General features: G+C 52.8%; 2 protein-coding genes across 2 annotated transcripts; both read right to left on the reverse strand.

Moving 5' to 3' along the window:
* Positions 1 to 542: 542 nt before the first annotated feature.
* On the reverse strand, positions 543 to 2,562 carry ZSWIM1 (zinc finger SWIM-type containing 1). The gene is given in 2 exon segments (XM_060263841.1): positions 543 to 2,405; positions 2,408 to 2,562. Coding segments are annotated over 2 exon segments (1,530 nt in total). The 5' UTR covers positions 2,520 to 2,562; the 3' UTR covers positions 543 to 987.
* Positions 2,563 to 10,339: 7,777 nt separating this feature from the next.
* ZSWIM3 (zinc finger SWIM-type containing 3) lies at positions 10,340 to 18,645 on the reverse strand. Its single transcript, XM_060263850.1, has 2 exons — positions 18,483 to 18,645; positions 10,340 to 13,093 (listed from the first exon to the last, which is right to left on the reverse strand). Exons 1-2 carry the CDS (start codon positions 18,635 to 18,637, stop codon positions 11,014 to 11,016), a joined length of 2,235 nt encoding a protein of 744 aa, XP_060119833.1. The 5' UTR covers positions 18,638 to 18,645; the 3' UTR covers positions 10,340 to 11,013.
* Positions 18,646 to 19,397: the final 752 nt, after the last annotated feature.

Consider the following 19,397-nt stretch of genomic DNA (forward strand, 5'->3'; position numbering starts at 1 on the left):
GGGCTCTTCTGTCCCAGTGTGCATCACCTGACACTTAGTAGTGCCTACCCCTCCCCACCAGGAGAGCCCAGACAACTGGCCTGCCACAATCCGGTGCTTGGGACTCAATGGAAGGTGTGTCTACCCCATCCATATACATTCATGTAAACACGCAAAGCTGCTTTCTACGGAACTGGTCCTTCCAGGTGAGTGCTGCCTATGCAGCCCCGACAGCAGCGCTCCAGGTCTTTCACGTGACCTGGGGATGCTGAGAACTGAACTCTATCACTGAGCCCCACACCCACCCAATGCTCCTCATTTCTGCCCCACTGGTCTCCTCAGGGCCAGAGGGGTGTTGTTGTGAGGGGGGCTCTCCTGCCATCGCAGGTTCCAACCCGGCACGGCAACGGATCACTTCAGTGGCCTGGAAATTGGCTTTCCGCCGAGCCGAAGGCGTACTCAGAACTTGCCAAACTGCTCCCGTTTGACCAGTTTGCAGAGATGCTCCGCCCACTTCCATAACGAGACTGTGGGTGATAATTAGCAGATGAGAGATCATGAACTGACAGGCAGGAAATATCCGTTTATTCACAACCTTGAATTTCAGCAGAGGCACTTCTGCTCCTGTGTGTGTCTCAAAGGATCTCCATCCACAATAACGGGCGGGGCGGGGTGGGGTGGGGCGAGAGGAGGAAAGGGGACAGAGAAGCACCAAGCCACCTTCTCCCCAAGAACCAGCAGGGGTGACACCCTGGAAAAATAAAACCACACCACCTCTGTTCGTGAAAACGCATTTGGGAATTTCACACGGCCTGAACTTGCTGACCCCAGCTCCCATCCCGCATCCTTCAGGCCTCTCCTGGAAGGCTCCCAGTTTTCAAGAGAACAAGTTAATGCGGAGGTGTTCTCGACCCCCCACAGAAAGGCGGAAGAGCCCCACAAGCAAGTTATCAGCGCCCAGCAGAGAGTCACACCTGGGCAATGGTCTCTAGGCAGCGAGGGACCCAATCACAACTTCACCTGCACATAAGGCCCAATCCAGCTGTCAGCCAGCTCCCGCAGAGTGCTGTACCTGCGGTCGAACTCCTCACTGCTACACTGGCTCAGGAGCCGGCTGATCTCCTCTGTCAGAAATGACACAGCCAGATACTTATCCAGAGAGGCGTCCCATGAACTCCTCAGGACTTCCAAGAGGTCGCCGGTGCTTCTCTGCCCTGGCTGGGAGCTGCTGTGCCCCTTGTGCCACTGCTCAGGGACCCTCTCTGGCTGCAGCTCCTTCCCCTCGGAGTTCAGCACAGCCACACTGTGCCGGCAGGGCAGCTGGAAGGTCCGGCTGAAGTAGCAGGTGCAGCTGCTGAGGTCCTTGCGGCTCACCACCTGGGCGTCTTCCATGATCTGTACGTTGGTCATGTCTGCGCTGCTCCCCATCAAACACTCAGAGCTCTGGACCACGGCAAATTCATTCAAGCAGAGGCTGGCAGCAGGCTTTGTGCAGATGTCGTTCAAGGACTGGCGGAGACGCTCAGCAGCTTCTTCGTCGGGGATCACAGCCTCTTCCTGCTCGGGCCCGGCCTCTTTGGCAGAAGCCTCCTGCTTTGCCAGCAGGGAACGCTGGGAAGCTGCCAAAGGGGGATCCCGAGGAAGCAGAAGCCTCGGAGAATTTGCAGCAGAGGAGCTGAGAACCACTAGGTTTGGCCCAGATGAGATGTTCTGGATGAGCAGGGTAGCCTGGCCTGGCCTGGCTTCCCAGGAGCCCTTCGAAACTTTCTTCTGGTAGTTCTTTGCAATGTTTGTGATGCAGGACTGCAGAGAGAGTCCCGCACAGAAGACCTGGCTTAAACGGCGCGTGATCATTTCCAGGTCTTTGAAATACTTACTGCACTCTTCCCAAGTGCGCCAGCGATGCATGGACCAGATCTTTTCGTTGAACAGCCAGTTTGCGTGAACCTGGGGCAGCAGATTCGGTTTCACGAAGTCACTCAGGATGGAATGCATCTTGTTCAGGTTGGTTTCGCTGGGAGCACACATAGCGTTCCTCAGGACACTGAGAAGCAGCCTCTTGGTGTGGTATTCCAGGGAGACGTGGCGGATCTTCTGCTGTAAATGCTTGCAGATATGGAAGACAGACAGCTGGACGTCTGCGGAGGGGAATGCTTTTGAAAGTTTTGGCAGCAGTCGGAAGCTTGGATCAACCAGGAACGTCTTGATCTGCTTCCACTCGGGGTTGAAGGCCTTGAAAGTGCGGTACATTTGGTCCAGGCCTTCTGCCGATTCTCTGGCTGGGACTGCAAAGTGGATCACTTTGGTCATCTGTCCCTGGAGCTTTAGGAAAGGCTTGTCCACCATGAACATGTAGAGAGCCTTGCCCCAAGCATTGTGGGTTCGATGAATAAGCACCACCTCTGGGTGATTCAAGAAGACTTCCTCATCAGGGAGGTCTGGAAGCTGATGGAATCCAGGTGAGAGTTCATGTCCAGCTGATAAGATACCAGGGAGCCACAGTCCAAGCTCAGCAGCTCCTTCGCCGTGTCCACAGCCATGGCGCACCAAGACTCTTCGTACTTATGGCTTGAACCACTGCTTTGCAAAATGTTTCCCAGGGATGCCGGCTGGCTAAAGAGCTTGTGTTTCTACTGCTATTTTCACATTATTACTGATGCCAGTGGTTTCAGACTGAAGGGCCTAGAGGGGCAGAAAGATGACTTGGTTTGTTGTGTCTGTGCTGGTGGCAAAAAAGGCAGATCCCTCCCACCCCTCAATAGCCAGGGAAGAACAGATACACCTGGCTATATTTATGCAAAAAACCACCTAGTTCGGGGGTGTCAAACATGCAATCTGGGGGCCGAATCAGGCCCCCGGAGGGCTCCTATCAGGCCCCCGAGCAACTGGCTTGTCATCTGCTACCTTCTTCCTATATCATGCTTCCTTCTGCATAACAGCTTGCTCTGCAAGGCTTGCTCAATTTCTTAGGAGCTACAGAGAAAAACCTCTGTTTTTTTCCATTGGCTGAGGCTCTCCCCCCAGTCCCCTGGAGAAGGAAGGAAATAGCCAGAGCTTCCCTTTGCCCAGTTCCCTGGCTCCCATGGGAGAAATACAAAGAAAGCATCCTTAAGACCAACGAGTGCGAGCGGTTTTAAGTTTTTATAAATTTATATTTGTGTTTATCTGTGTTCTTTATAAAATTTATCTCTCTGCTACCTGATCTTAAATAGGTACACATGTGGCCCAGCACGGCTCAGCCCAACCCGACATGACCCGGCCCAACAAGGTCTCATTTATGTCAGATCTGGCCTTCATAACAAATGAGTTCCACACCCCTGATCTAGTTTAGAAACACTCTTGTCCCACACAGTACAGCTTTCAAGAGCTGTGACCAGCTGCAGTAGTTGTGAGTGTGTTTTTAAAGATAACTAAGAAGATATCAGAAGGCAGCACGGTATAGCCCAAACTCATCAGAACTAGCTAAGCAGGGTTGATACTTGGAAGCAAGACCACCAAGGAAGACTCTGCAGAGGAAGCGCGATGGTGAGCCTCCTTTGCTTGATTGCTGCCTTGAAAGCTCCTTGCTACGGTCACCATAAGTCAGCTACAACTCAACAGCACATAAGAACACAAGGAAAAGTTGTTGGATCAGATCAAGGGCCTAACACACGGTTTGCCCAGCAATGTGATGGGATGCCCCACTATTATCAACCTCTATCGTGTCCCCCCTTTAGCCAGTTTTTTTCTTCACTGAAAATTTCAGTCTCTTCAGATTGGGGGAGGGACGGTGGCTCAGTGGTAGAGCATCTGCTTGGGAAGCAGAAGGTCCCAGGTTCAATCCCTGGCATCTCCAAAAAAGGGTCCAGGCAAATAGGTGTGAAAAACCTCAGCTTGAGACCCTGGAGAGCAGAGAAGGGACGGTGGCTCAGTGGTAGAGCATCTGCTTGGGAAGCAGAAGGTCCCAGGTTCAATCCCCGGCATCTCCAAAAAAGGGACCAGGCAAATAGGTGTGAAACTTTTGAAACTCGGAGGGTATTTTGGGGAGAGACACTGGATGCTAAACTGAAAATTTGGTGGCTATATCTCAAAAAAACAGCCCCCCTGAGGCCCAGATACCCACAGATCAGATCACCATTATACCCTATGGCAGGGGTGGCCAACAGTAGCTCTCCAGATTTTTTTTGCCTACAACTCCCATCAGCCCCAGCCATTGGCCATGCTGGCTGGGGCTGATGGGAGTTGTAGGCAAAAAAAACATCTGGAGAGCTACCGTTGGCCACCCCTGCCCTATGGGAATCGGTCTCCATAGGGAATCATGCTCCTTTTCAATGCCTTCCTTCCATAGGAAATAATGAAGGATAGGGGTGCCTTCTTTTGGGGCTCATAGAATTGGACCCTCCGGTCCAATCGTTTTGAAACTTGGGGGGTGTTTTGTGGAGAGGGACTGGATGCTATATTGAAAATATGGTGCATCTACCTCAAAAAACAACAACCCCCGCCCAGAGCCCCAGATACCCGCAGATCAATTCTCTGTGGACATGGAGCGGCTTTCCCTGGCGTGGCCAACGGGGACCCAGAAGTGGCAGCAGCAAGGACACCTTTCGTGGGCAGATGAGGGCAGCTGCAGCAGTGCTCTTGATGGCCCTTGGCTGTGACTGCTTCAATTGAGCCCCCTTGGGGCAGGGAACCCCCCCCCCCCGGGCTGCAGTAGCTGAGCAACAGGCTGGGTGGGAAATAGGGTTGCCAATTCAAGAAATATCTGGGGGCTTTGGGGGTGGAGCCAGGAGCAAGGATGCGACAAGCATCATTGAACTCCAAAGGGAGTTCTGGCCATCACATTTAAAGGGACCGCACACCTTTTAAATGCCTTCCCTCCATTGGAAATAATGAAGGATAGGGGCACCTTCTTTGGGGGCTCATAGAATTGGATCCCCTGGTCCAATCTTTTTGAAACTTGGAGGGTCTTTTGAGGAGAGGGACTGGATGCTATGCTGAAAATGTTGTGCCTCTACCTCAAAAAGCCCCCCAGATACCCGTGGATCAACTCTCCATTATTTCCTATGAGAATAAGTCTCCCTAGGGAATAACAGAGTTCCCAGCAGCCACTTCCCTCCCCTCCCCCCCCCCCGCTTTCTGATGAGCCCGAAGCGGGGGGGGGGCCTCCAACCCGGGGAATCCCCTGCCCCCCCCCCCAAATCTCCAGGAATGCCCCTCCCTGGAGCTGGCAACTCGCCTGCCCGCCCTTGGGAAGCCAGGCACAGAGCTTTGGGGCTCGCCTGGCCCAGCTGGTGCAGGAGGACGCCTCCCGCACAGATCTGGCTCCCGCAACCAGCCCGGAAAGAGAACATCCGACACGCATGCACCCCTTCCCCGCCTCCAGTGCGAGTCACGCGCGGCGCTCCCACAACAGCCCCGCGAGGCAGGCCTCCTCCTCCCGCCCCCCCCCCTCACCGGCCACTGCAGCCGCCATTTTGTCTCCTCCCGAGCGTCGCGACGGCTGGCTCAACGACTCCGCCCCCAGGCGGCCGGGAGGAGAAGCCGCCAATCAGAGGAAGGGGCCCCTGGACGCCCACCAATCGCCTGAGGCGCGCGAGCCCCGCTCAACCTATCAGAGCGAAGGGACCTCCGCCGCACGGAAGCGAGGCAGGAAGTTGATGAGTCGCCGAGGCAACGTCTCAGCCAATGGGTGGCCCCCCTCGCGGCCGCACTCTCCTTTCCCGCGCAGGAACACAGAGAGAGGGGGCTAGAGCGGCACCACAGAACCCCCCGGTCTCCAGGAATAGCCTCGGCTGGAGTTGGCAACCAGGACTGTACCCGTCCATTTCCCACTAGGGCCAATCCCAGGCTCCCCCGCTTCAGGGTCATCAGAAAGCGGATATGGGGGGGGGGGGAGGGAAATGTCTGCTGGGCACCCCATTATTCCCTGCAGAGACTGATTCCCATAGAGAATAATGGAGAATTGATCCACGGGTATCTGGGGGGGGGGCTGTTTTTTGAGGTAGAGGCACAAAATTTTCAGCATAGCATTCAGTCCCTCTCCTCAAAAGACCCTCCAAGTTTCAAAAAGATTGGACCAGGGGATCCAATGTTGTGAGCCCCCAAAGAAGGTGCCCCTATCCTTCATTATTTCCAATGGAGGGAAGGCGTTTAAAAGGTGTGCGGTCCCTTTAAATGTGATGGCCAGAACTCCCTTTGGAGTTCAGTGATGCTTGTTGCATCCTTGCTCCTGGCTCCACCCCCAAAGTCCCCAGATATTTCTTGAATTGGCAACCCTATTTCCCACCCAGCCTGTTGCTCAGCTACTGCAGCCCGGGGGGGGGGGGGTCCCCTGCCCCAAGGGGGTTCAAGTGAAGCAGTCACAGCCAGGGGCCATCAAGAGCACTGCTGCAGCTGCCCTCATCTGCCCACAAAAGGCGTCCTTGCTGCTGCCACTTCTGGGTCCCCGTGGCCAGGCCAGGGAAAGCCGCTCCACGTCCACAGAGCAGCCCTGCCAGTGGAGAGGAGGAGCCTTAGCAGAACGTGAAGGTGGCTGCCTCTTCCTCTGAGGGGGCCAGGGCTCTGCTGCTGCTTATAGCAAAGAGCCACAAATAGGGCCTCCATGCCAGGACTGCTTTCAGGAACCAAACGGTGAAGAGCTGGAAGGGACCTCCAGGGCCATCTAGTCCAGCCCACCCACCCCCTCCCCCACAATGCAGGAAATTCACAATACCTTCCCCCACACCCAGCAGGACCCACCCCCTTTGCCCCCCAGCTGCTGACCCTTCCTCTCTTACATGCAAGAGCTCTCATTGGCCAATTTCACACTAGACCTTTCATCCTGGTTTAGCCCTGTCCCCACACTGACTTTCTACACTGAAATAAGAGAATGACCCAATTCCAAACTAAGTTATGCCACAGCTCACAACTTTAATGCCAGTAGCTCACAAAGTAGAATTCTTGCTCACAAGACTCCACAGCTTACGGGGGACATTGCTCTCTACCCCTCTATGTGGGTCCAGCCCAGTATGTTTTAAGAGACAAGAAGCCTCTTCTTCCACTGCAGGCTCCAGAAGTGAAAAAAAGGATAACTGTGCAAAATAAACCATTTCCCCCCATGAGCTTTTGCTAACTAGCTCTGACCCCGGCCGCAGAGACTCCCAACCGATCCTTTCTTAACTCGAGATAAGGCGGGACTCATGTCTTCCCTCCCGCCATATAAAATTCCAGTGCTTGTTTTTCTGTAGGAAAATGTCAATTTCTACAGATTCATTAGTTCATAGAACTAACAGCAATGGATTGATGCCATTACCAGCACAATATTAACAGCAAGAGCAGAGGCCTGCTGGATCAAAGCAGTGGTCCATCTCACTGTGGCCAGTGGTCACTTGGGAATGTATGTGTGTAGGGGAGGTATCTGTAAAGTTCCTGCATTGTGCAGGGGATTGGACTAGATGACCCTGGAGGTCCCTTCCAACTCTATGACTAATTAATCTGGCCCCGGTCTCACACAGGAGCCAACCAGTTAGAACATAAGAGAAGCCCTGTTGGATGAGGCCAATGGCCCCTCCAGTCCAACACCCTGTGCCACATAAGTGAAGCCATGTTGGATCAGGCCAATGGCCCATCCAGTCCAACACTGTGTCACACAGTGGCCAAATATATATATATACACACACTGTAGCTAATAGCCACTGATGGACCTCTGGCAGGGCCTTCCCCTGATGTTACCTCCTGCAACTGGTATTCAGAGGCTTACAGTCTCTGAATGTGGAAGTCCCCCTGAGTCACCACAGCTAGTAGTAACTGCTAAATGTAACTTCTACAATTCTGTCTTGATTCCCTTAGCTGTCTATGGTTGTGGCATCCTTACACCCTCTGGTGGCAAACTCCACATTTTAATGACTTCTTGTGTAAAGAACTATGGTAGTTCCTTTTGTCCTTCCTGAATCTATCGCCCAACAGCTTACACAAAGCTGGTAGTTTCAGAGTTCCAACTGTTTTCCAGTGAGCTTGTCTCTAGGAGTTGTGTCAGGAAGTACATCTTTTGTTGATTTGTGAAGAGGGGGAGCGGCATGGAGGGGGGAGGGGGATAAAGCCACAAATGCATAAAGCAATTTCAAGTCAAATAACCCAAGTTGCAAATCTATCTAATCGACTTGCACAGCCACAGTCTTATTTGTGGGTTATGTTTTGATTTGTATTGCGGAAAAGATACAGCAATCCCCAATCTGATGTGGAACCTGCCAGTCATGCTACGGAGTGATACTGAAACCATTTCTGGAAGACAATCCAGTTCTTTCAAAATACATGGCTAAACAACCGCACTGGGGTGGGGTGTGTGTGAATTTATTATACCCAGAATAAAACTTTGGTGGTCTTAAAAGAGCCTAACTAGACTCAAACCTTGTTCTATTGCTTCAGAACACCACCCATCTTGATCTTTTCCTAGCATTAGGAAATTAGTATGCCTTTCAGTGCCTTTTGTCTCGTAAATAATGTAACGGAAGTGCATGATATATTGCTTCTAAGTTTTTAGAGCTATTCTTTCAGTGAAAAGTAAGTGCCACGAATCTTGGAATTCAGCATTTAAGCTACACCTCTGAGTATGTGAGTGACTAGCAGCGTAAGACTATTCGTAATATAGTTTAAAAAACAGGGAAAAATCAAATCAAATATTTACTGCTGTTGGGATGTAATTAACATGAACCGTTTAAAACAGGGGTTCTCAAACTACGGCCCGCGGGCCAGATGCGGCCCGCTGAGGACGTTTATGCGGCCCGCTGGATTATGGCAAAATCAGACCGGAAGTGACGTTCGACCTAAACTCGCGTTAGCAACGCACACTTCCGGCACTGGGCTGAGGCAGCGGAGACAGAGTGTGAGGTGATACCGAGGTGAGGTGAGTTCCCAGGCTGGGGTGTGCGGTGTGGGGAAGGGAGAGAGATGCAGAAGACGGAGAACTGACGGCCCACGGCCTTGTGCAGTAACGGCAGTCCGGCCCTCCAACAGTCTGAGGGACAGTGAACTGGCCCCCTATTTAAAAAGTTTGAGGACCCCGGGTTTAAAACAACGTTGAATCAGATTATGCTCTGTTTTCCCATTCAGCTTTTCTGAAAAACTTATATCACTCCTCTGAAGGATTACCAAGGTCAAGTGAGCAGTCCTGTCTAGAAATATTTGGAAAGAAAGCCAAAACTTTTGGTCAAACACCCTTCAGGAGCAAAGAGAAATACTGGGTAAGCCCATGTTTTCTTTTTTGCAACAAATAAGACCTTTACCTGCCCATTGGGTACCACTCTGCAGGAACACAGAAGTGTGGAAATCTCAGAAATGTGTGTCCAACAGTTCAAAGAATCCTAGAGTTGGAAGGGATCTCCAGGGTCATCTAGTCCAACTCCCTGCACAATGCAGGAAACTCACAAACACATCCCCTGAAATTCACAGGATCCTCATTGCTGTCAGAGGGCCATCTAGCCTCTGTTTAGAAACCTCCAAGGAAGGAGAGCCCACCACCTCCCGAGGAGGAAGCCTGTTCCACTGAGGAATCACTCTAACAGTCAGGACGTTCTTCCTAATAGAATCATAGAGTTGGAAGGGACCTCCAGGGTCATCTAGTCCAACCCCTTGCACAATGCAGGAAACTCACAAATATCTCCCCCTAAATTCACAGGATCTATATTGATATCAGATGGCCATCTAGCCTCTGTTTAAAAACCTCCAAGGAAGGAGAGCCCACCACCTCCAAAGGAGGAAGCCTGTTCCACTGAGGAACCGCTCTAACGGTCAGGAAGTTCTTCCTAATGTTGAGCTGGAAACTCTTTTAATTTCAACCAGTTGGTACTGGGGCCACGGAAAACAATTCCACACCATCCTCTCTATGACACCCCTTCAAGTTGTAAATTCCTGACATCTCGTCACGGCAAGGCCAAAGGGAACTAAGGAACAGCTTGTGGGGGGGGGGGGTCCTTTCCCTACCCATCACATTATTTCACCCCAAACTGACCCCCTCCCCCCACAACATCTCCCCTCACACACACGTCTGGATTACAGTGCCTAGGGACTGGGCTGCAATGTGAAACAGAAGTGTTCTGGATGAGGAAAGGACTAAGCCCCCGCTCCCCAGCTTCTGATATCATCACCTTCCAAAATCACTTTCTAGCAAGGAAGGACTGTGTGGCCTGTATGGGAGGGCCAGCACTACCCTTGAGAGGACACCCGGGAATTAATACAAATCCTCCGCGTGTCCCCTTGGTGCCGGGTGCCAGCTAACTTGTGTACAGGGAAAGGGAAGTCCCTAAATGCCTATGGGTCACTTGGGGGCTGCTGAAAGAGATCCTGAACCTTTCCTGGCAGAGGTGCAGGACAGAGGCCTGCTCACGAGGCGAGACAGACGATAAACTCAGCACCAAAAGAAGCACATCTGTATTTCAACAATTAATTTGGTCTACATACATAGCAGCAAAACTCGCCACTGCGAGCAGAGGCTTCAGAACCAAAAACAGGAACTCCAAACCAACAGTCCCACCCCCACCACGGCCTTGTTTTCTATGGGGAAATGGGGGCCCAGCCTCCACTCTGTGAGCATCGGGGCGGACGAGCAAGATCAGAAGACAGCAATGCCATCGTGCATCAGGCCCCGAGAGCCACAGGACACAGATATTCTGGAGCTCTTTGTTCCAACTGCCAAGTTATAAAAGAGCAGCCAGGACGTGCCTGATTCTAGGAAGAACACACTGAAATCCCAGAACAGAGAGGCCTGTGGATAAAGCCTTCCCGATTGTCAAGCTTGCAGCTGTACCCTGCAATTCTGGAAGCTTTGGGGCTCTGTGCACCTTACTGGTCTGCCCTGAGACTTTTTTTTGGGGGGGGGGGGGAGAACGTCGCCTGTGCAGACCTCTGTTGCATACAGGACAGGAATGAACTTGGGACTGCTTAAATGTTTCCCTAACGGGCAGAGGAAAAGTCAGTTATATTGCTGGGAAGCTCAGTTACCCTGAGTTTCTTTATGGAGAAAGGAAGAACCACGGTAGGCATTTAGCGTGGCTCCAGCAGCTGCTGTAGTTCCAGACTGGGCTAGACAGCTTGTGGAGGCAGCAGAAAGGTCTGGGCACCCTCTGCAGATGCCCTGGGAGTTGCTTCCGCCACCTCCACTTCCATCTCTTCCTTCTTCACCCAGAGGAAAGGGAGGTCCCCCACGTTCTGCAAGCTAAGGTGCTTCCCCTCCGTCTCCTCTTCCTCCTCTTCCCGCAGCTCACAGGACTTTGCCCAAATGTCCACAATCATCCTGAGCGTGGAGGTCCGCTCCTCCAGTTCCTCCCCCTCGCTCTGCAGCAGGAGGTTCCCCAGCTCCTTGCTGAGAGACAGGATTTTATCCCGCCGTTCCTCAGACAGCCCCGCTCCTGTCTCTGGGGTGCCTTTAGAGGGCGCCGAGTCCTCGGGCAGGTTCTCGCCCCAGATGGAAAGGTGCTGGTACTTCTTCTGCCAGCGCCTGCACACCATCGCCTCCTCCACCACCCGCTGGCTGGCGTGGAGCACAGAGAGGATGTGCCGGCACGGCAGCTGGTAGCGGCAGTGGAAGTAGCAGCTGCACTTCCGGCAGTCTTTGCTCACCTGGTGCGTCTCCTCCAGCAGCCGCACCTTGGTCTTGCCCTTGGTGGAGCTCATCAGCTGGGTGGACTTCTGCACCACATCCCACTCGTTCAGACACAGCTGGTAGGCGAGGTCAGTGCAGGCCTCCCGCAGAGCCACCAGCATGGTGGAGGCGGGCCTGGCGGGAGGGCATCTGGCCGGCTGCTGCTTGGGGGCCGTTCTGACGGGGCCCTGCTGAGAGGCGGCACCAGAACCGCGCCTGGCAGAGACTCGGGGCTGCGTCGTGTGGAGCTCCTCCATAAGGCCGCTGCGGACGTCCTCCTCCAGGTGAGAGAAGCCTTGGGTCAAGTGCTCCAGGCCTTTGGTGTTGAAGCCGTCTGCAGATTCCAAAAAGCGAAGGATGCCCGTCTCCAGGGACAGCTGCGTGCTGAAAAGGTTGGACAGCTTCTGGGTGACGAGGTCTAAGCTGTCTATGTAGGTGCTGCAGGAATGGAGGCCCTTCTTGGCGTGCATGTACCACAGCATCTCACAGGAGAACCAGTTGGCCTGGAGATAGTTGTACAGCCCGCGGTCCACCACGCGCTTGACCTGCTGAGACAGCGTGACCAGGTTGGCGCTGGAGGTGGAGAAGACCGCTTTCCTCAAGGCCAGCTTCAGGTTCTGCTTGTAGTAGTGGGGGGCGTGGGACTCCTTCAGCTTCTTCTCCAGGAGGCGCACCGTGTGGTAGACAGAGAGAAGCACCTGGGCGGAAGGGAAGAGCTCTTGCAAGATGGGCCGGTGGAGAAAGGACATGTCCACAAAGACCACCTTGATCTTCTGCCACTCGGGGTTGAACTCTTTGAAGACGGAGAGCATCTTCCTGGCGTCCTCCGCCGTGTCCTCCTTCAGGATGGCAAAATGAACCAGCTTCCCCACCCGGTCCTTGCTCTCCACCAGGAAAGCATACAGGGAGTGGCCCTGCTCGCTCTGCACCTGGTGCAGCAAGAGGCTCTCGGGGAACTTCACAAACAAGCTCTTCATCTTGCTCGTCTGGAAGTTCAGCCTTTGCAGGGCCTGGTCGCTGCCCACGCTGATGGAGGCCAGAGACCCCATGTCCACCCGCAGGAAGTTCTTCATCACTTCACCCACCTGAACCAACGCAGAATTGGGGGGACTTTCCTTCTCTGAGCCCCCGTGGGGCAGTGGGGGCGAAGGTCCCTCTGAATCCATTTCCACCTTCACCCGTGCACAACTGTCTGCGCTGACCTTGGAGCTCACTCCATTGCCCAGGGGGCTGCCTTCTACCTCTGCGGGGTGCTGCCTGCGCAGCTTGGCAGGAGGGCTGCCTTGGCCTTTGCAGCCAGACTTCTGCGCAGTCATTCTGGCCACAGGTGGTGGATCACCGCAGTTCGAGGAAGACTTTGACTCCGCATGGACATGACTGCTGTTCAGCTCGATGACCACCAGCCGATCCAGCTCCTCGTTATACTGCAGGACAAAATATGCTGGGCAGAGCGGTGGACGCAGCTTCCTCTTCTTGCTGCATTCCCTCGACCCAACGCAGCCAAACTTCACCTGCATGAACCTAGTGGATTAAGAGAGAGGGGGGTTCTGCGTGAGACAGGGTGCTCCGCCCAAGACTGCAGGACCCAAAAGCAAAGTCCTGGGGAGCCATACATTTGCCAACCTCAAGCAAGTCTTCCTTCCTTCCCTTCTTGATTAGAACATTTACGTCCTGCCTTTCCTCTTGGTTCATATTTAGATTTTTGTTAGCTTTTAAGAAGACAGAGGAAAAGGGTACAGCAATATACTTCTAATTATTGTTTTCCATGCATATCTTCTTAAACCAGTTTTCATCTAAACTCCTTTCCTCTGGGTCCAAAGCAGCTAATAACAGTTAAAAGAAAGGTTGAAACGCTTGGGGCTCTTTAGCTTGGAGAAACGTCAACTGTGGGGTGAAATGAGAGAGGTTTACAAGATTATGCGTGGGATGGAGAAAGTAGATAAAGAAGTACTTTTCTCCCTTTCTCACAGTACAAGAACTTGTGGGCATTCAATGAAATTGCTAAGCAGTCAGGTTAAAATGGATAAAAGGAGGTACTTCTTCACCCAAAGGGTGATTAACATGTGGAATTCACTGCCACAGGTTGTGGCGGCTACAAGTATAGCCAGCTTCAAGAGGCGGTTAGATAAAAATATGGAGAGGTCCATCAGTGGCTATTAGCTACAGTGTGTGTGTGTATGTATGTGTGTGTGTGTGTGTATATATATATATATATATATATATATAAATTTTTCTTTTTTGGCCACTGTGTGACACAGAGTGTTGGACTGATCAGGCCATTGGCCTGATCCAACAGGGCTTCTCTTATGTGACACAGAGTGTTGGACTGGATGGGCCATTGGCCTGATCCAACAGGGCTTCTCTTATGTGACACAGAGTGTTGGACTGGATGGGCCATTGGCTTGATCCAACAGGGCTTCTCTTATGTTCTTATGTGACACATAGTGTTGGACTGGATGGGCCATTGGCCTGATCCAACAGGGCTTCTCTTATGTGACACAGAGTGTTGGACTGGATGGGCCATTGGCCTGATCCAACAGGGCTTCTCTTCTGTTCTTATGTGACACAGAGTGTTGGACTGGATGGGCCACTGGCCTGATCCTACAGGGCTTTTCTTCTGTTCTTATGTGACACAGAGTGTTGGACTGGATGGGCCATTGGCCTGATCCAACAGGGCTTCTCTTATGTTCTTACGTGACAGAGAGTGTTGGACTGGAGGGGCTATTGGCCTGATCCCACAGGGCATCTCTTATGTTCTTATGTGACACAGAGTGTTGGACTGGATGGGCCACTGGCCTGATCCAACAGGGCTTCTCTTACGTTCTTATGTGACTCAGAGTGTTGGACTGGATGGGCCACTGGCCTGATCCAACAGGGCTTCTCTTATGTTCTTATGTGACTCAGAGTGTTGGACTGGATGGGCCACTGGCCTGATCCAACAGGGCTTCTCTTCTGTTCTTATGTGACCCAGAGTGTTGGACTGGAGGGGCCACTGGCCTGATCCAACATGGCTTCTCTTCTGTTCTTATGTGACACAGAGTGTTGGACTGGATGGGCCACTGGCCTGATCCAACAGGGCTTCTCTTATGTTCTTATGTGACCCAGAGTGTTGGACTGGATGGGCCACTGGCCTGATCCAACAGGGCTTCTCTTCTGTTCTTATGTGACACAGAGTGTTGGACTGGATGGGCCATTGGCCTGATCCAACAGGGCTTCTCTTCTGTTCTTATGTGACACAGAGTGTTGGACTGGATGGGCCACTGGCCTGATCCTACAGGGCTTTTCTTCTGTTCTTATGTGACACAGAGTGTTGGACTGGATGGGCCATTGGCCTGATCCAACAGGGCTTCTCTTATGTTCTTACGTGACACAGAGTGTTGGACTGGAGGGGCTATTGGCCTGATCCCACAGGGCATCTCTTATGTTCTTATGTGACACAGAGTGTTGGACTGGATGGGCCACTGGCCTGATCCAACAGGGCTTCTCTTACGTTCTTATGTGACACAGAGTGTTGGACTGGATGGGCCACTGGCCTGATCCTACAGGGCTTTTCTTCTGTTCTTATGTGACACAGAGTGTTGGACTGGATGGGCCATTGGCCTGATCCAACAGGGCTTCTCTTATGTTCTTACGTGACACAGAGTGTTGGACTGGAGGGGCTATTGGCCTGATCCCACAGGGCATCTCTTATGTTCTTATGTGACACAGAGTGTTGGACTGGATGGGCCACTGGCCTGATCCAACAGGGCTTCTCTTACGTTCTTATGTGACTCAGAGTGTTGGACTGGATGGGCCACTGGCCTGATCCAACAGGGCTTCTCTTCTTATGTGACTCAGAGTGTTGGACTGGATGGGCCACTGGCCTGATCCAACAGGGCTTCTCTTCTGTTCTTATGTGACCCAGAGTGTTGGACTGGAGGGGCCACTGGCCTGATCCAACATGGCTTCTCTTCTGTTCTTATGTGACTCAGAGTGTTGGACTGGATGGGCCACTGGCCTGATCCAACAGGGCTTCTCTTCTGTTCTTATGTGACCCAGAGTGTTGGACTGGATGGGCCACTGGCCTGATCCAACAGGGCTTCTCTTCTGTTCTTATGTGACACAGAGTGTTGGACTGGATGGGCCATTGGCCTGATCCATGGCTTCTCTTGTGTTCTTATGTAAAACATTGTCAGTTTAAATCAAAATGACAGCCAGTGTAGTGGTTAAGACCATGGCCTCTAACCTGGAGAACTGGGACTGATTCCCCACCCCTCCTCCACATGTATTGCTGGAGCGACCTTGGGTCAGTCACAGTTCTCTCAAAAGCAGATTCTGTCAGCCCCACCTGCCTCACAGGGTGTCTGTTGTGGGGGGAGGAAAGGAAGGAGATTGTGAGCCACTCTAAGACTCCTTCGGGTAGTGAAGGGCAGGGTATAAATCCAATCCCTTTCTTTCAAAATTAGCAAACCCCAAATCTCTCCCCCTTCCCCCCCCCTGCTGTTCAGCCCCTCTCAAAAGCCCTGCAGCACCTCGTGACTATCTCTAAGAGGAGGCCCCCTACCTATTCCACAGGACAGGAGGCGCGATGGGGAGAGTCCCGGGTTCTGGTGGATGCCAGACACGCCGCCCTGAGCGGTAAAATAACAAGCGGATGGTTGCCTGGCAACTGCAGTTGGCACACAGCAACACACAGGAGGCAGCAGCCCTCCTTTTGGCCAGCCTACCACAGGTCCTGGTGGCAATCAGCAAATTGTGTCAGGCACCAGTTCCCCACTGCGGGCACCGTGGCTGCGGAAGGCAGCAAACGCCAGCCTACGTGCGCTGCTGGCTGGAACACTCTTACTTGGAAGCCAATCCCACCCTACTCCCTGGTTCCATTGCGCTCCCCCTCCCAGGCCTGCAGCAATCCCAAGTCATCTGAGAGGCAGCTATGCTGGCGTTCAGGGCTACCAGGCCAAGCCTTGGCCCTTCATAGAATCATAGGTCATCTAGTCCACCCCCCCTGCACAATGCAGGAAACTCACAAACACCTCCCCCTACATTCACAGGATCCTCATTGCTGTCAGATGGCCATCCAGCCTGTGTTTAAAAACCTCCAAGGAAGGAGAGCCCACCTCCTCCTGAGGAAGCCTGTTCCACTGAGGAACCGTTCTAACGGTCAGGAAATAAGAATAATAGAATCATAAGAGTTGGAAGGGACCTCCAGGGTCATCTAGTCCAACCCCCTGCACAATGCAGGAAACTCACAAACACCTCCCCCTAAATTCACAGAATCAGCATTGCTGTCAGATGGCCATCTAGCCTCTATGTAAAAACCTCCAAGGAAGGAGAGCCCACCATCTCCTGAGGAAGCCTGTTGCACTGAGGAATTGCTCTAACGGTCAGGAAGTTCTTCCTAATGCTAAGCCAGAAACTCTTTTGATTTAATTTCAAACCACTGGTTCTGGTCCTACCTTTCGGGACCAAAGAAAACAATTCCACACCATCGTCTATAGGACAGCCCTTCAAGTACATGAAGATGGTGATCATATCACCTCTCAGCCACCTCCTCTTCAGCCTAAACATCCCCAGCTTCTTCAACCTTTCCTCCCTTGGACCCGTTCCAGCTTGTCTATGTCCTTCTTAAAATGTGGTGCCCAAAACTGAACACTCCAGGAGAGGTCTTACCAGAGCAGAGTAAAGCGATACCATCACACCACGTGATCTGGACACTAGACTTCTGTTGATACAGCGCAAAATTGCATTTGCCTTTTTAGTCACCGCATCACACTGTTGACTCATGTTCAGCATATGATCCCCTAAGACCCCTAGATCCTTTTTGCACAGACTACTGCTAAGACAAGTCTCCCTCATCCTATAACAATGCATTGGATTTTTCCTACCTAAATGCAGAACTTTACATTTATCTTCGTTAAAATTCATTTTATTGGTTTTAGCCCAGTTTTCCAGCTTGTCAAGGTCATCCTGTATCCTGTTTGTGTCTTCTTCTGTGTTTGCAACCCCTCCCAATTTAGTATCATCTGCAAATCTCATAAGCATTCCCTTCCTAGTTCTTGTGCTTGTATCATGCTGTGCTCCTTGATGGCCTTAGGAAGAGCAGTCGAGTTCCCTGCCCAGGTTACAAGCAGAGAATGAGACAACTCTCTGCAGCCTCTCCAGATACTGTGGCCTAATCCTATCACCAACACGCAGGTAAGTGTGCCAGGAGTTGAAGTTGCCAGGGTGGGAAAGGACCCACCTCTCCCACCCAAACGGCACACGTCGTGCACAGAATGTATGCAGGATGATGTGTCTGTGCAACTTCCACTGAAGTTTTGCAGGACATTTTGGAGTCGTGTGGAAAGAGACTCCATTTCTCCTGTCCATCATTCTGAAAAAAGAGGGAAATTTGCTGTCCCACATATGGGACATTTGATGAAAGCGAAAAGATGTGGAAGGGAAAAATAACAATTCTAGCTAGACAAATCAATGGTCTAACTTATGTTCTGGCTGCTATGTGCAAATAAAAATGCAGAAGGGAATCTTGAGGACAGCTAGCCTGAGATACAGGTTTTCAGGGGAACCAACAGAGTAACAGCCATAAAAGAAGAGTAACGAAAACCGTGGAACCTTGGAAGGATGCAGGAACTGATGGGTTTGTTCCACAAGGCAGGAGAATTACGAAGGGTACTTGTGAAACTGCTGTCTAGAGAGCAGCCAAAGACCGGATTGCTGATCCTTGCTCAGCTATGAGCCCCCCACATTTGCCAACTGTGGGCTGAAATTCCTGAAGATTTGGGGGTAAGGCCTGGGGAGGCAGGACCTCAGAAGAGTCTAACGCTCTCCAAAGAAGCCATTTTCTCCAGGGGAGCTGATCTCTGTAGCCTGGAGGCCAGTTGCCCCACCTGGACAGTGGCAGCCTGAGCCCCCCCCCTCCCCCGCCACTTACATCACATCCTCCCGGACGCTGGTCCCGTTCTTCCGATTGTAAAACCGAACAGAGACGCAGTTCTTCAGGCCGTACTGCAGCCGGTTCTCCTTCTTGTAGGTCTGGAAGCACTCCTTGAAGTCCTCGTAGTTCTTGAAGCAGCAGCCCACCTCCATCGCCTCCCCCCCCACACTCAGCACAGCATCCCTCCAGCTAAGAGAGCTGCCCAACCCACCTGAGGGCCCCTTCCTGCCTGCAACCGGCACCTCCTCCCCAGCTGGGCGTGGGGGGAGAGAGAAGAGCCTTCCCCTTAGACCAAGGGGGCTTGCTGGTCCCTTCCGCTGCTACGGTGCTGGGGGGGGCCCTTCCAGGAGGCACAATGCGTGTGTGTGTGTGTGTGTGATTCACCACTCCCAGGGTGGTTAACCCCTCCCAGGCCAGGGGGCAGCCCTCCCCACCTGAAGGCCCCCTGCACCTTTAACCCGTCTGCCTGCAAAGGGCACTTCCTCCTCAACTTGGGGGAGGGGGGAAGGAAAGCTTCCCCTTCAGGGCAAGGGGGCTCCCTGGTCCTTCCCTGCCCCACCCTATGGGGCTGGGGGGGATCCTTCCAGGAGCCACAAGATGGGGGGGGGGCTGATTCACCGCTCCCCGGCGGGTTAACCCCTCCCAGCCCAGGGGGCAGCCCTCCCCACCTGAGGGCCCCCTGCCTGCCTGCAAAGGGCACTTCCTCCTCAACTTGGGAGGGGGAGGAGAGCCTCCCCTTCAGGGCAAGGGGGCTCCCTGATCCTTCCCTGCCCCACCCTATGGGGCTGGGGGGCCCTTGGAGGAGGCACAAGGGGGGGCCTAATTCACCACTCCCCGGCTGGTTAACCCTTCCCAGCCCAGGAGGTCGCCCTCCCCACCTCCGGCCGCCTGCCCCCTTAACCCCTGCCTGCC

This window comes from Heteronotia binoei, chromosome 2 (genome assembly GCF_032191835.1).
Source record: "Heteronotia binoei isolate CCM8104 ecotype False Entrance Well chromosome 2, APGP_CSIRO_Hbin_v1, whole genome shotgun sequence".
NCBI lineage: Eukaryota > Metazoa > Chordata > Lepidosauria > Squamata > Gekkonidae > Heteronotia > Heteronotia binoei.

Coding starts and splice junctions, on each gene's coding strand:
- ZSWIM3 (XM_060263850.1), bottom strand. CDS start 18,637: ATGGAGGTGGGCTGCTGCTTCAAGAACTACGAGGACTTCAAGGAGTGC. Junction 13,094..18,482: donor AGCGTCCGGGAGGATGTGAT/GTAAGTGGCGGG, acceptor TTAATCCACTAG/GTTCATGCAGGTGAAGTTTG.